Source organism: Chelonia mydas, chromosome 21 (genome assembly GCF_015237465.2).
Source record: "Chelonia mydas isolate rCheMyd1 chromosome 21, rCheMyd1.pri.v2, whole genome shotgun sequence".
NCBI lineage: Eukaryota > Metazoa > Chordata > Testudines > Cheloniidae > Chelonia > Chelonia mydas.
This window is the reverse complement of record NC_051261.2, coordinates 12,134,232-12,146,589: the sequence shown is the minus strand read 5'-3', so window position 1 is coordinate 12,146,589 and position 12,358 is coordinate 12,134,232. Positions and strand designations below refer to the sequence as shown.

Genomic DNA, 12,358 nt, shown 5'->3' with positions numbered 1-12,358 from the left:
GAGAGAACCATCCTCTGGGAATGCTTGTGCTTCTCAGAGCATTGGCGTGGAGGCAGATCGAGCAATAGGCCTGGATGTTGGAAGGGGAGTGGGCTGGGGACATGTATAACTAGCCTGAGTCTTGGCTAAACATTGGACTGAATCCCCTACTGCTCTGTGGAAATTGCCTTGGGGATCTTTAAATTGCCTGTGAAACTAGCGATATCCTCATTTTAACATCTGTGAAGGCTAGGCCTCATTGCATAGCAGTTCAAAGCTTCATAGCATCCTTGCCCCCTTTGAATGAGGGGAGTGTTAGTCTGTTCCACGAGTAGAGAGCCCAAGGCACGGCGGTGAAGTTACTTGCCCAAGCATCCCTGATCAAGCTGGGACTTGAGCTCCAATTACACATCTCGGTGCAGAGTTTTCCTCGTAACTTTCTGCACTGCTGAGCAGCAACTGTGAACCTAGCACCTTGTGGGGTGCTCAGATCCCCATCTTTCTCTCCAAGACACGAGCGTGCTAGTGGGTGTAATACTTTGCCCTTCGCTAAACACTTTCATCCAAGGCTTTCAAGGCATAACAAACTAGGCCTCTGATGCCCCATTGATGTAAGTAACTGTTGGCCTGAATTTACAGGTGAGGGAAACTGAGGCTCATACTCATGCAATGAATCGGTGACACAGCCGGGCATAGAACCCCGATGCCCAATACCCGCTCCCTCCTTCCCAGCTGAGCCAGAGTGCGGCTGATAGTTTACAGTGTCTTTTCTGCTCTCAGAAAGAATAAACCTTCAGCTGACTGTGGCTCTTTGATCAAAGGCTTTGAACTTTCAATCCCATTGAAGTTGCTTGCGGCTCCCAAGAACAGCTGAGGAATGTGACCCTGTCTGAGGCTGAGGCAATTATTTGCAAATCTTCTGTGGCTTTTGTTTCCCCTGCAGTATTCAACCTGTCTATGGAGCCCAGCATCCTCCTCTGGATCCCCGGCTCACCAAAAAGTAAGTGTCGCATCTCCCTGCCCCCGTCTCACCCAGCTCTGTTTCCATTGGAGGGCTTGCTTTGCTGGGATGTTCTCTGTCCCTTCTTGGGCGGGGGCTCTCCAGAGTTCCCGTACTCCCTTGTAGCCATGCACCAGTAGGTCATCTGTTTGACTCTGACCCACGTTTCCAGTTGATGGCTGTTTGGCTTGTGTGAAATGAGCCCATGGCCTCACCTTAGTAGCAAGGAATCCGCATCATATAACTACTGTCACAGCCACCCCCTTGGGTGCTGTCAGCAGAAGAGACCAAGGATTCCTTGGGTGATGGTGACTGACCTCCCCCTTTGCTCTTAGAGGGGATCCCTCCCGGGCAGCAGGGAGGACCTGGGAACCACATCTCTGCTGCTTCCCCTGCTGTCTCTGCCCTGTGAGTGGGCAGCACTTCAGCCCCTAGGACTGTCAAGTCAGCACGTTTTCCCCAACACTGAAAGGGAGACTTTATCGCCTGGCTTTGGCTCCTTATCACGGTGGACTTTGACTCTTGGAGCTTGAAGGTAGTGGGAGCGCTCTCCCTGTGTCTGAAATCATCAGCAGGCCACTCTGCATGTGTGAGCACAGAGCTGCTCCTGTACCTCTCCCTGGGTTGAATTTATCCATTATATTTCCTGTTCTTGTATGCGGCTGGGGCAGTTACAAGCCTAGGAGCGGCCTCATGCAGCCTGAAGCTCAGTCAGCTCTCCTTTGCCCGGCTGGGTAGAATAGATAGACTTGAACACCTTCCTGATAGGAACGGTTAGCTGGTGCATTGGTCTTCCCTGTGCTGAGACTGTACCAGCTTTGTTCTGCCTTTCAGTGTTGTACTTGCCGTGGGGGTTGCTTGGAGGGATTTCATGCGTTCCTTAGTTCATGCTTAGGAAGGAGGGAGGAGATCGTACCATGGGATGAAGAGGCATTGCGGGGTATACCAGAGGGCAAAGGGAAGGAAGTATTTGGAAGGGGAAGGGATTGTACCATGGGAGGAAGAGAAGAGGGTACATGGAATGGGCTTGTGGGAGGAATAAGGAGCTTGGGGTTGGCTCTTTCCATGGCATTTACTCTCTGTCCCTGACTCCCAGCTTCATTAAGGAACATTCCAAGGGCAATGCGCTGCCCCTGAAGAATAAGAAGGCCTCTAGCTTTCACGAGTTTGCACGCAACACCAGTGATGCCTGGGACATAGGCGATGATGAAGACGAAGACTTCTCCTCCTCTTTCCAAACCCTGAACTCTAAAGTGGCCAAGGCCACAGCAGCCCAGGTGCTGGAGAACCACAGCAAGCTGCGTGTGAAACCCGAGCGGGCCCAGTCCGCTCTCAGCGAGATGCCAGCCAACTGCAAGGTCATCAAGTCCAGCAGCGAGGCCCAGCTGTCCAGATCACCTGGTAAGAGAGGCTCTCTCCAGAGGCAGTCACCAATCTATTGCTCATATGCTATCCTAGCTGTCTGCCTTTGAAGCTAGTGCCCACGTGCTGTATTGGTTGACTGTGGAATTCAGCCTCCAGCTACTAATTTCAAAGCTTTGGTTTGCCCAGGTGATCCTCCATTCTATTCCAGTGCTTCAGATCCAGGCCATCTGATTCAGCCTTGTCAGAGATGCTCTGCCTATGGCTCTTTGGGACCCCATGTGCTGCTCTTGGAACCTCTGGGCCAAATTCAGACCTTTCCTAAGCGAATACAGCTCTGTTGGAGCTGCGCCCACTTGGAACAGGTCGGAATGGGATCCTTTGAGTCTGATGGGACGCTTTGCCTTGTTCCTAGCCTGATTGCCCAGCCGGAGCGCTGTACTTGGTGCACTAGATTAACTCCTCTGGCTTGAGTGTCTTGCCACATCAGTGCTGCATCCTGGTCTGATCCCAGGCATGTGACTGCTTTATCTGTCAGTGTCTGATCAGAGGCTGCAGGGTGACAGGACACTAGATGGGGAGGGCTCTGAGTTACTACAGAGAATTCTTTCCCAGGTGTCTGCCTTGTGGGTCTTGCCCACATGCTCAGGGTCTAACTGGTCACCAGATTTGGGGTCAGGAAGGAATTTTCCCACAGGTCAGATTGGCAGAAACCCTGTGGGGGTTTTGCCTTCCTCTGCAACATGGGGCATGGGTCACTTGTGGGTTTAAACTAGTGTAAATGGTGGATTCTCTGTAACTTGAAGTCTTTAAACCTTGATTTGAGGACTTCTGTAACTGAGAGGTTGGGGGTCTATTCCAGGAGTGGATGGGTAGGTTCTGTGGCCTGCGATACGCGGGAGGTCAGACTAGATGATCATGATGGTCCTTTCTGGCCTTAAAGTCTGAGGTCGTATAAACGTGTCCTTCCGTGCTGCCAGTGGACCTAGAAACGCCGGACGAGATACTCACCATGTGAAAAGGAGCCGGCAGATGAGTCCAGCCACTAGGTGGCATCAGAGGCCATGTAATGTCTCCATTTCTGTTCAAGCTCTGACTGCTTGGTAGGCTAAAGGAGGCAAGGTGGGGTAAACTTCAAGGTCGGTTTCCCTGGGACTCACAAGCCCCCTCACGCTGTGAGGTGTGGTGGAGTGCTGGTCGAGCAGCAGGCAGGCATGCTGAATGCAAAAGGGGGGAAGGAACGAAAGGACGAACATCAGGAGTGAGAGGAAAGGGTCGATCAGGAGGAAGTGATGGAAGAACAGCTGCAGGGAGCTGGCCTTGTTCCATCCTGGCTGATGGGATTGCAGCCAGGCCCTCCTGGCATCCCCTCCCTGCGCTGTGACTTCCTCAGGCTGGATCAGTGGTTCATGGTATGAAAGTGTGAGAGCCGCTACTGGAAAGCGGGGATGCCTGCCTCTCCAACAGTGGGAGTGTGGATGTGGTACAGGGTGGGGGAAAGCCAGTGAGATGGTCATTGGGAAATATGGGAGACTTAGCAGTTCTGGGGGGGGGCAAACAATATAATCAGTGAAGAGAGAGCTGGACAAATGTGTGAGTGGGATTGTAGGGCTGGGTTGCTAGTGATGGCAGAGTGCAGGGCTTGGCAGCCCTGGGGTCTCCTTTTGGTTTGTCTTATGTTCCCAAAATCTCATGCTTCAGGGCGTCCATCACCTGCAGGGGTCAGGAAGGGAAGTTTTCCCCCAACGTATTCTGATTATTTTTTTCTTTTGGTCTCCTTCCTGTGAAATACCAGATTTGGCCACAGCTGAAGATGGGGAGGGCCAGGTCTCTGAGGTGGCACCGATCATTGTCTGTTTTAGGTGCTTGGCTGGCTGGTTCTTAATCAAATGTTCAGGGTCTAACTGATCCTGTTAGGGGTTGAGAAGGGACTTTCCAACAGGTCAGATCGGCAGTGACTGTGGGGGCGTTTTCACCTTCCTCTGCAGTATGTGAGGGCAAGTCACTTGCCAGGATTATCTGGGTATCTCTTGCGTATTCAATTCCCTGCCATTGCGGGGGCTTCGGGCACTGGTGCACCTCGGTCCCTCCTATTCTCTGCCTGTGGAATATAACAATCCAGTCTCCTGTGGGCTGAAACACTCCGCTTCTAAGGGTGGGGATCTCAGCAGGTGGCTGGGTGGTTCTTTCTCAGTACTTTTTTCAAGCATTTTCCAGTGACTAGAGAGCAGCTTGACCCTGGGGGGACTCTCCTTTGGTTGGGAGCTCCTGAGATACTTCCATTCCTTCTGAGGATACCAAAGCACTTGTACAAATGTGAGGGAATGAATTCTGAGGGAGGGATTTATCCCCATTACGCAGGTGGGGAAACTGAGGCATGGATTAGTAGGAGAATGAGGAGTAGAACCTAGATCTCCTGATCCCACTTCTGTGCTTTAACTGCTACTGCACGCGACCATCCCCCCCTGCCCCTGCTCACAGCATGTCTGAACCCTCTTCCAGAGGATGCCTGCATGCGGAACGCCCTGCACAAACAGCAGTCCCTCCCACTCAGACCCATCATTCCACTCGTCGCCCGCATCTCTGACCAGAACGCGTCGGGGGCTCCCCCAATGACAGTGCGGGAGAAAACACGCCTGGAGAAGTTCCGGCAGCTCCTCTCCAGCCACAACACGGACCTGGGTGAGTGCGGGGCTGGGTGGAAAGGTGGGTGGGTCACGAGGGCACTTCTGTGCCAGTCAGATGTGGGACAGTGCCACTGGGGTGATGGATGGGATTGCTGAGGGCCTCTGGGTCTATTGGAGGCTGGTTCGGCTGGGCTGGGCTGGTCTCCTGTTGATGATATCAATGAGCATGCTTGTTCTGCATTTGTGTCCCAGGCATCAGAGACATGGAGCCTTCCTGGGGGCTCAGCGTATCCGGAGCCTGCAGGAGCAGACTGGGGTTTCCTCTCCTTTTAGGTGTAGCTCTACCTAGCCGGGGACCTCATTCGGGACGCGCCTGGGATCTAATCCATTGACACCACTGTCCATTTGCAGATGAGCTGAGGAAATGCAGCTGGCCTGGCGTGCCCAGGGAGGTCCGGCCTGTGACATGGCGACTCCTGTCGGTGAGTGCCGACCACTGTGGCCCGGGGTTCCTGGGGAAAGGCTGAGCAGCCTCGCATGGAGCTGGTTGCGGCAACACCCGGCACGACACCTTCAAATCTGCCCTGGTGCCACAATCAACGGGAGCATGAGGGTGATGGCAGCCCAGAGGCCCACGGGGGGATGTGTACACACAGAAGGGCGAGCAAATGAACATGCCTCGGGCTTGCTAAACATGAATGCTCCTGTGTGCATTGAACTAGGTCCGATCAGCTCAGTGCATGGCCCCGGGGCAGATCCATGTATGACCATCTAGACACGGGACTGCCCAGTTCCATGGTGGGACATGACCTTGAGTATGGAGCCGTTCCTTATGTATAAATTGCCCTTTCCTGTGCAGGCCACACTATATGCTACCCAGCAAAGAATCCAAACTCTTCTTTGCAGGACACCTTAAAGGTGTATGGCAGAACGGAACGGAGAGCCCTGCCCTGAGGAGCCTGCGTTCTCGCCTGGGCAAATAGGATTCCAGGTGCAGAGCTCCTCCGTGCGGGAGGCTCATTGGAATAAATGGGCTTTCGGGGGGCGGGGTGTCACTTACCGGCTGGAGAATGGGAGGCTGATCTGACTGTTAGGAGGAGAAAGCACGAGAACGTGAGGAGGAGACAGAGGCACCTAAGGAGCGAGGGGTCTAGGGTCAGATGACAAGGGGAGAGCCTCAAGGCCTGAACTCCCAGATGGGTGGAGGGCAGGGACCTCAGCAAGGTGACGTGGTCGTACTTAGCTCCAGCTGCAGCAACCAGCAGCAGGGTCTGAGAGCGTCACTAGCATGCCACTGAGGTGTACACTGGTGCATGTGAATGCAGGCGGTGCGCAGAGCGGTGACCCCACCAACCACATCGAATGGCCTTGGGCCAAGCCTGTAAGAGGAATCTGCAAAGATTTTTTTTTTGTTGCCTGTCTCATTCGCTGCTCCTTTGTGATCTAAAATGGCCTAATTTTTCCAGCAGAGAGAGCCTCCCTGCTTGGCGGCTTCCCTCTTTTTAATGGACTCTCTAGCACAGAATAGTTTGTCACACTCGGCACCACAGTACGTGAGCACCTTCCAGCACTTCCTTGAGCTGCACGGCTAACATCTGTCATGCTTAAAAATTCCTCCCCGCAGTCACACAGGTTTTGGAGTCGGGTGGGATGTCTCAATGCTGCCAGTTCTCCAATCCGCTGCGGAGTCCTGCAGCAAACCCGGGGAAGTGGAGATCTGAAATTCCTGACCTTCAAACCCCCCGCTTTCTGAGGTCGCTGATAGACACCCTGAAATGGGCACGCCCGTGCAGTGGGGATCAGCGCAGTCAGTAACAAAAGCCATGTTAAAATACAGTGAAGGCTAGTTTGGCCTCGGTGTTAAAGCTGACAAGTTCTCCCTCAGCAGAACTCTCATCTTCTGTATGCTACAGGTTTCATTTTCAGCCCCTTTCCTCACCAGACCTCGCAGGCTCTAGCTAACACACTGGTGCTATCCAGCACCTTCATGCACCTCATGATCTGTACGCCCATGTCAGTGTGGTCTTGCCTCCCGCTTGGAGTGGAGCCCTACCTGCCGCTTCGCACACCCATTCGGTATCTTCCTGTAGCTTTAGAGAGCGCTGTCTTCAGCTATTCGTGTGGAAACAAGCAATCAGATCTCATGCAGCGGGGTGTTGGCAGGTTGCCCTGGGGTCAGGCAGGAAGGATATCAGACATGTGCTGGGAGCATTGAAGCCCTGGAGAATTCCCCTCCTCCAACCTTTGCATGCAGGCTGGAAGCGCTTCCTGGACAAACTGCTGCTTGGCAGGATTGCAGGGGACTGACCGTGGCTGGGGCAGGAGGGAGAGGGGAAGGGGACCTACTGTGACAGGCTGCTTTCTGCCGCAGGGCTATCTCCCTGCGAACAAGGAGCGGAGGAAGCTGACCTTGCAGCGCAAGCGGGAGGAGTATTTCGGCTTCATCGAGCAGTATTACGATTCCAGGAATGAAGAGCATCATCAGGACACCTACCGGCAGGTACAGGCCTTGCTGCTGCTGCTCCTCCTCCTCCTTTGGGTCCCTGCACCCAAGGGTGAGGCCCTCCTGCCGGCCAGCCTCCCACTCTCCGTTCCCTTCTCTCTCTCCCCCCCATCCCCCCGGATGACACTTCCCCGTTCTGCCTCTTGTGCTTGCTGCTGCTCTCTGGCCTGCATAGGATCACAGCAGCTAAAGCTGGGGCAACCCGTACAAGGTGGAGTCCATCTCCCCCAGTGAGGGCAGGGTGTTGTGCCCCTATCCTGCCTTGTTAGCGGCTGTATCAGATGCATCAGTGGTTCTCATCGGCTGGATTTGCCACCCGTGCACCGATTGCTAGCCCTTCTAGCTGCTCCCCCTTCTTCCCCAGAATTGAGCGGTGGGGGCTAGAGTTTAGACACTTCCCTCTGCCTCTCAGCAAGATCTGTCCCTGGGGGTGGCTGAGGGATTCGGCCTCTTCTCTCCATCAGCACCTCGAATCGTAGCTCCCTCTCCTCCCCACGAGGTCAGTGTGTCTAACCCGCTCTGCCTCTCTCCTTTTCAGATCCACATCGACATTCCCAGGACAAACCCTCTCATCCCACTCTTCCAGCAGCCGCTAGTCCAGGAGGTGAGGCGGGACGAGTCTCTCTAGCTTCCCTGCAGTGGGGCAGGCCAAGTCCTGCTGGTGACCATGGGCTTCTAGCGGGAGACTCTTCCGTTCCACCCAGGGCACCAGGCCCATCTGGCTTTGGGGCGTGCTCCTAGGGGCACCTATTCTGTGCTGAGAGGGCCATTCCAATGGAGCCCGGTGGAGTTAATCTAATCATCTGGATTTGGGGACTTGCCTCCACCCAGGGCAGGCCTCCCCCCTTTCTAATATGCGGTTTAGGATCAGCCTTATCTACATCTGTTTGGAGGGGGATGTTGGATGTAAATGTAGCCACCCCACCATTCAGGCACCAGCACCCCATGGGAAGGGGGATCTTGCACAAGGCTGGGTGTTTCCTCTGGGTAGTACTGGGGGGTGGGGAGGAGGTGTTGGCGTCCCAACCGAGACTGGGACTCCCTTGTGCTTAGTGCTGTACAAGCACACGGTAGATGACGGTGCCTGCCCGAGAGAGCCTACCATGAAAATAGAGAAGACAAAGGGGGAAACTGAGGCAGAGAGGGGAAGTGATTTGCTGGCAGTCTCTTATGTTCCAATCCAGCGCTCTATCCATCTGACCACAAACAGCTGTGCCGTACTAACAGCTAGGTGTTCTGGCTGTTGGATGGCACATCCAGTCCCTTTTACCGTGTGGCAAGAGTGTTTGGTGTGGGCTCTTCTTTTGAAGGAACAAAACCATGATTGGGCTCTGTCATGCTTTGAAAGAAACCTAGGCTAACCTGAGCCAGGCCCCTGGGATTCTAGAATAAGGGTGTGCTGGTGGAGGGTTATGGCAGTAATGCTATATTGGTACAGTTCTGCGGGTAAATGTCCCAGTGTAGACCAGTCCTAATGTGTCCTACAACTTATCGGGGAAGTTCCTTTAGCCTTTAAAATAGGTCTCCAAAAGGTGTAAAGATTTGCTCTAGGGACTCTGGCCGGGAGCTCCAATTATGAAGGGCACAGATAGATACAGTTGGCTAAAGGTAACTCAGAGTTGGTCAAAAATCTGAAGTGCTCTTTGAAACCAGCCCAAGGCCATCGTGCCAGAGTAGGCTACATTAAAGCCTGGCCATCAAAGTTGGATGTGCAAGCCTTTCCCCGGTGGGAGCAGGCATGAGAATCCCAGCCTCTGTTGTATGAGACACCCAAGGTTTAGCGGGGTTGCTAGGATGTACAAGCAGCTTGATAAGATTGAACTGAACTGATCTGCACTTAGGGCAGAGTTCTTGGTCTGCCAGTTTCCTGAGAGGACTCACTAGTGTGTGTTGTAGGAGGAACTCAAGGACTTAGGAAGAGCTCTGCCAGGGCACTGGGAACCTGACATCTCTCTCCCCACTAGAGACTCAGATCACAGGCTATTGACATGCTAGAAGAGGGCATGGGATTCTGGAGCCTAGGCGCAGGGATACTTCGGAAGAAGCCTATATGGAGTCAGTCACAGCATGCTCTGTAACTCTCCGGGAAATCAGAAAAGCCCTTGGGTGCCCGACTTGTAGAACTACTTTGGGGGCCATAACAAGGATGTGCTACTGCAGTAAAGAGACTCCCTAGCCTGGCTTCTAACTTGGATGCTCCACAGCCGGGAACTGGCTTAGCTGGGAGCTGTCTAACAGTGGTCAGGCTTGTGTGCAGGCAAATGTCTTGGGTGACCCACTCTGGCAATTTTTAGCAGTCAGACAGCTCTGGTAATACCGAGAAAACTCTACCTGGCCTTTGGAAGGGCCTGACACCACATCTAGGGCTGCATCTGGATCTTAGAAACTCAGACGCCATGTTCACTCACCAAGGAAACCTAATGCTGAGGTTTGGGGAGGTATGGGCTGGGCTGAGAGTGGGAGCTGTGCTTCATATACACCCCAGGGAGTCCTGGTTATTTAGCTTGCTTACTTTTTATCCTATCAGTGTTGCTGCTAGGAATGGCTCTGCCAAACCATGATCTTCCCCACTGCCCCCTCGCCCCGCCCCATCTGTCTATTATGCATGCTTCTCTGCCTCTCCTCTGGGCCTGGCTAACACAGGTGTCTGGCTTTCCTCCTTGCTTTTCATAGATCTTTGAAAGAATCCTGTTTATCTGGGCCATCCGACACCCAGCCAGTGGCTACGTCCAGGGGATTAATGACCTGGTCACTCCATTCTTTGTTGTGTTCCTCTCCGAACATGTTGGTAAGTGACATCTGACGCTCAGAACGTGCAGTTGCCTCTTGAGGTGGTGCTGCTGCAGTGGTTCTGAATTGTTAGGCTCAGACAAGCTAATCCTGCTGGAGAGGATCTCTTTGCTATTCAGCTGCTGCACAAAGCTAGAGCTGCACCTTAACCTTCCTGCCACTTTTCTCCTCCTTTTGGATTGGCTTTAGCCACCTAGCATACAGGGCTCGGCAGAGGCGAAAGTGCCAAGGGTGTATTTACATTTGAATGCTCTTAATCCGGCTGTAGTTTTCCACATAGTGGAGCCTTTTATTCGTTTTGAGGCTTTGCTTAAACCCATAACTGAATTTTTCTTGCTCTTCTGGCTGGAATTCCCGAGCTGGCACTCACTCAGCGCCTGAGCACGTGAGCGATAAAGGGACCCTGTTTAAATTAAAAAATTAAAATAAGATTGGTGCTCTGTGTTACTAATGCAGCCACAGCTGATTCAACCGGAGAGCTTTTAAAACATGAATTGACTTCTCCCACTTTTGCTCTTCTGGTTTTGTGTTGTTTGTTCTTGTGGTTTTTTTGGTGGGGGTTTTTTAAGTTTTCACCTTGTTAGCTGGTCAGTTTCACTACTGTGTCTGGTCTGCACTGGAAGTGCCAGTTCTCTAGTCTCTGCTGTCTTGTTTGGGTTCACTGCATTGCAGGAGAATGTTTAAAGTCAAACTGCTCCTTGCCCCACAAAAGCTTTTGTGGCCGCTTTTTAAACATAGGGGTTTAGAAAACCTTGTTAGAAACGGGATGGCTAGTCTGTCATGAGGTTAAGCGTGTCTTCAAACTCCCATGAAGGGCCTGACACAAAGTACCCTGAAGTCAATGGAAAGGCTCCCTCTGACTTCGCTGGGCTTTGGATCAGTCCCTGCAAGCCTACACTGAGTTGACAGTGTTTGATTCCAAGGGCCTGATCCTGTGAGGGGGCTGAGTCCTTTCAACTTGCATTCAGTGGGAGCTGAGGGTGCTCAGCATCTAGCAGGATTGTGCTCTGCGTAACGATTTGGGGAAACAATGGCACAAAAGCTAAAGGGGCTTGCTGTTTTTTGCCCTAGTGAATTTCCTTTCCTATATAAGTATCCACAAAAGGAACAAACTTGTGTCCTGGAAGCGACTAAGAGCAGGCCCCTGGCTAGTCTGTAACGGAGTGCTCTCTAGGCGCTAATATACTGACACCATGGTGCATGATGGCCCCAAGCCCTCGCTGTGGCTCATCGTTCTGGTCTGATCGGCTGGGTTAGAGGCAGAGCTGTGCAGGCCGAGTGAATTACCTAGCTGAGTGCAGGACTAGTCTAAAACTTCTGGTACACTGTGTCCATCGCCAGTGGGTAATGGGGCCGGTCTCTTGCGGTTGAAAATGCCATAGGGCCTCATGCTCTGTGTCCACATGCATCCACACAGTATGGAGTCTGTGCTGTAACAGACATGCTAGTCTGAATGTCTGTTTCACACGGTGACAGGCCCTGACTGGGTTTCACTCCTGTTAGCCCTTAAGCTCAAAGCCTTCTCGCTGAACAGCTCCCTCCTGATAGAAGCTGCTCCTGAAACATGGGAAAGAGGAAAATTTTCGGCTTGAGAGATTAGCCCTTTCACTGAGTTGGTTCCAGGAGCACAGCTGCTTAACGCTTCAGTCTTTCACCTCTGGAGACCTGGGTTCAAATCCAGTTTGGATCACAAGTGAAATGACCTTTAGTCTCTTAAGGAGATAGTTGTCCAGTGGTCTGACTCTGTGGCAAGCTTTTGCTCAACAAAGGCCTGGGGAAGGATGAGTGGCTTGCGCTGCATGTCTCCAGAGATCGACTGGCCTAGAGAGGTGGGAGAACCCTGCACGGTGTCTGGCTACACTGGACTAGTGCTACGTAGCCCCAAGTTCACCTACTTACAGCTCACTTGGTGGTGTGGAGCCGGGGTTGTTCCTAGGGCAGCAGCCCTTGCTGGCAGGTACCAGAGCAGGTGATTCCTGGAAAGGTTTGTGCTGGAGGCTCTCTTGCTCTGTCAGTCATTCACCCCTGTGATCCCGAGGATCAGGAAGGGGTGGGGTAGTACCTGGGCTTTTGCAACAGGAGTGAATGAAGAGACTC

The 12,358-nt window shown here is 52.9% G+C and overlaps 1 protein-coding gene across 3 annotated transcripts in view; it reads left to right on the top strand.

Annotated features, from left to right (window-relative positions):
* Positions 1 to 12,358, top strand: part of TBC1D22B (TBC1 domain family member 22B) — a 38,175-nt gene that overhangs the window by 5,163 nt on the left and 20,654 nt on the right. For 2 of the 3 annotated variants that reach the window (XM_037884754.1, XM_043533413.1), the window contains exons 2-8: positions 923 to 979; positions 2,076 to 2,380; positions 4,844 to 5,023; positions 5,380 to 5,450; positions 7,340 to 7,468; positions 8,010 to 8,075; positions 10,145 to 10,259. In XM_037884754.1, coding sequence (XP_037740682.1) covers positions 923 to 979; positions 2,076 to 2,380; positions 4,844 to 5,023; positions 5,380 to 5,450; positions 7,340 to 7,468; positions 8,010 to 8,075; positions 10,145 to 10,259 — 923 coding nt within the window. The remainder of the gene's footprint in view (positions 1 to 922; positions 980 to 2,075; positions 2,381 to 4,843; positions 5,024 to 5,379; positions 5,451 to 7,339; positions 7,469 to 8,009; positions 8,076 to 10,144; positions 10,260 to 12,358) is intronic. The other variant, XM_043533412.1, reaches the window with a different exon arrangement.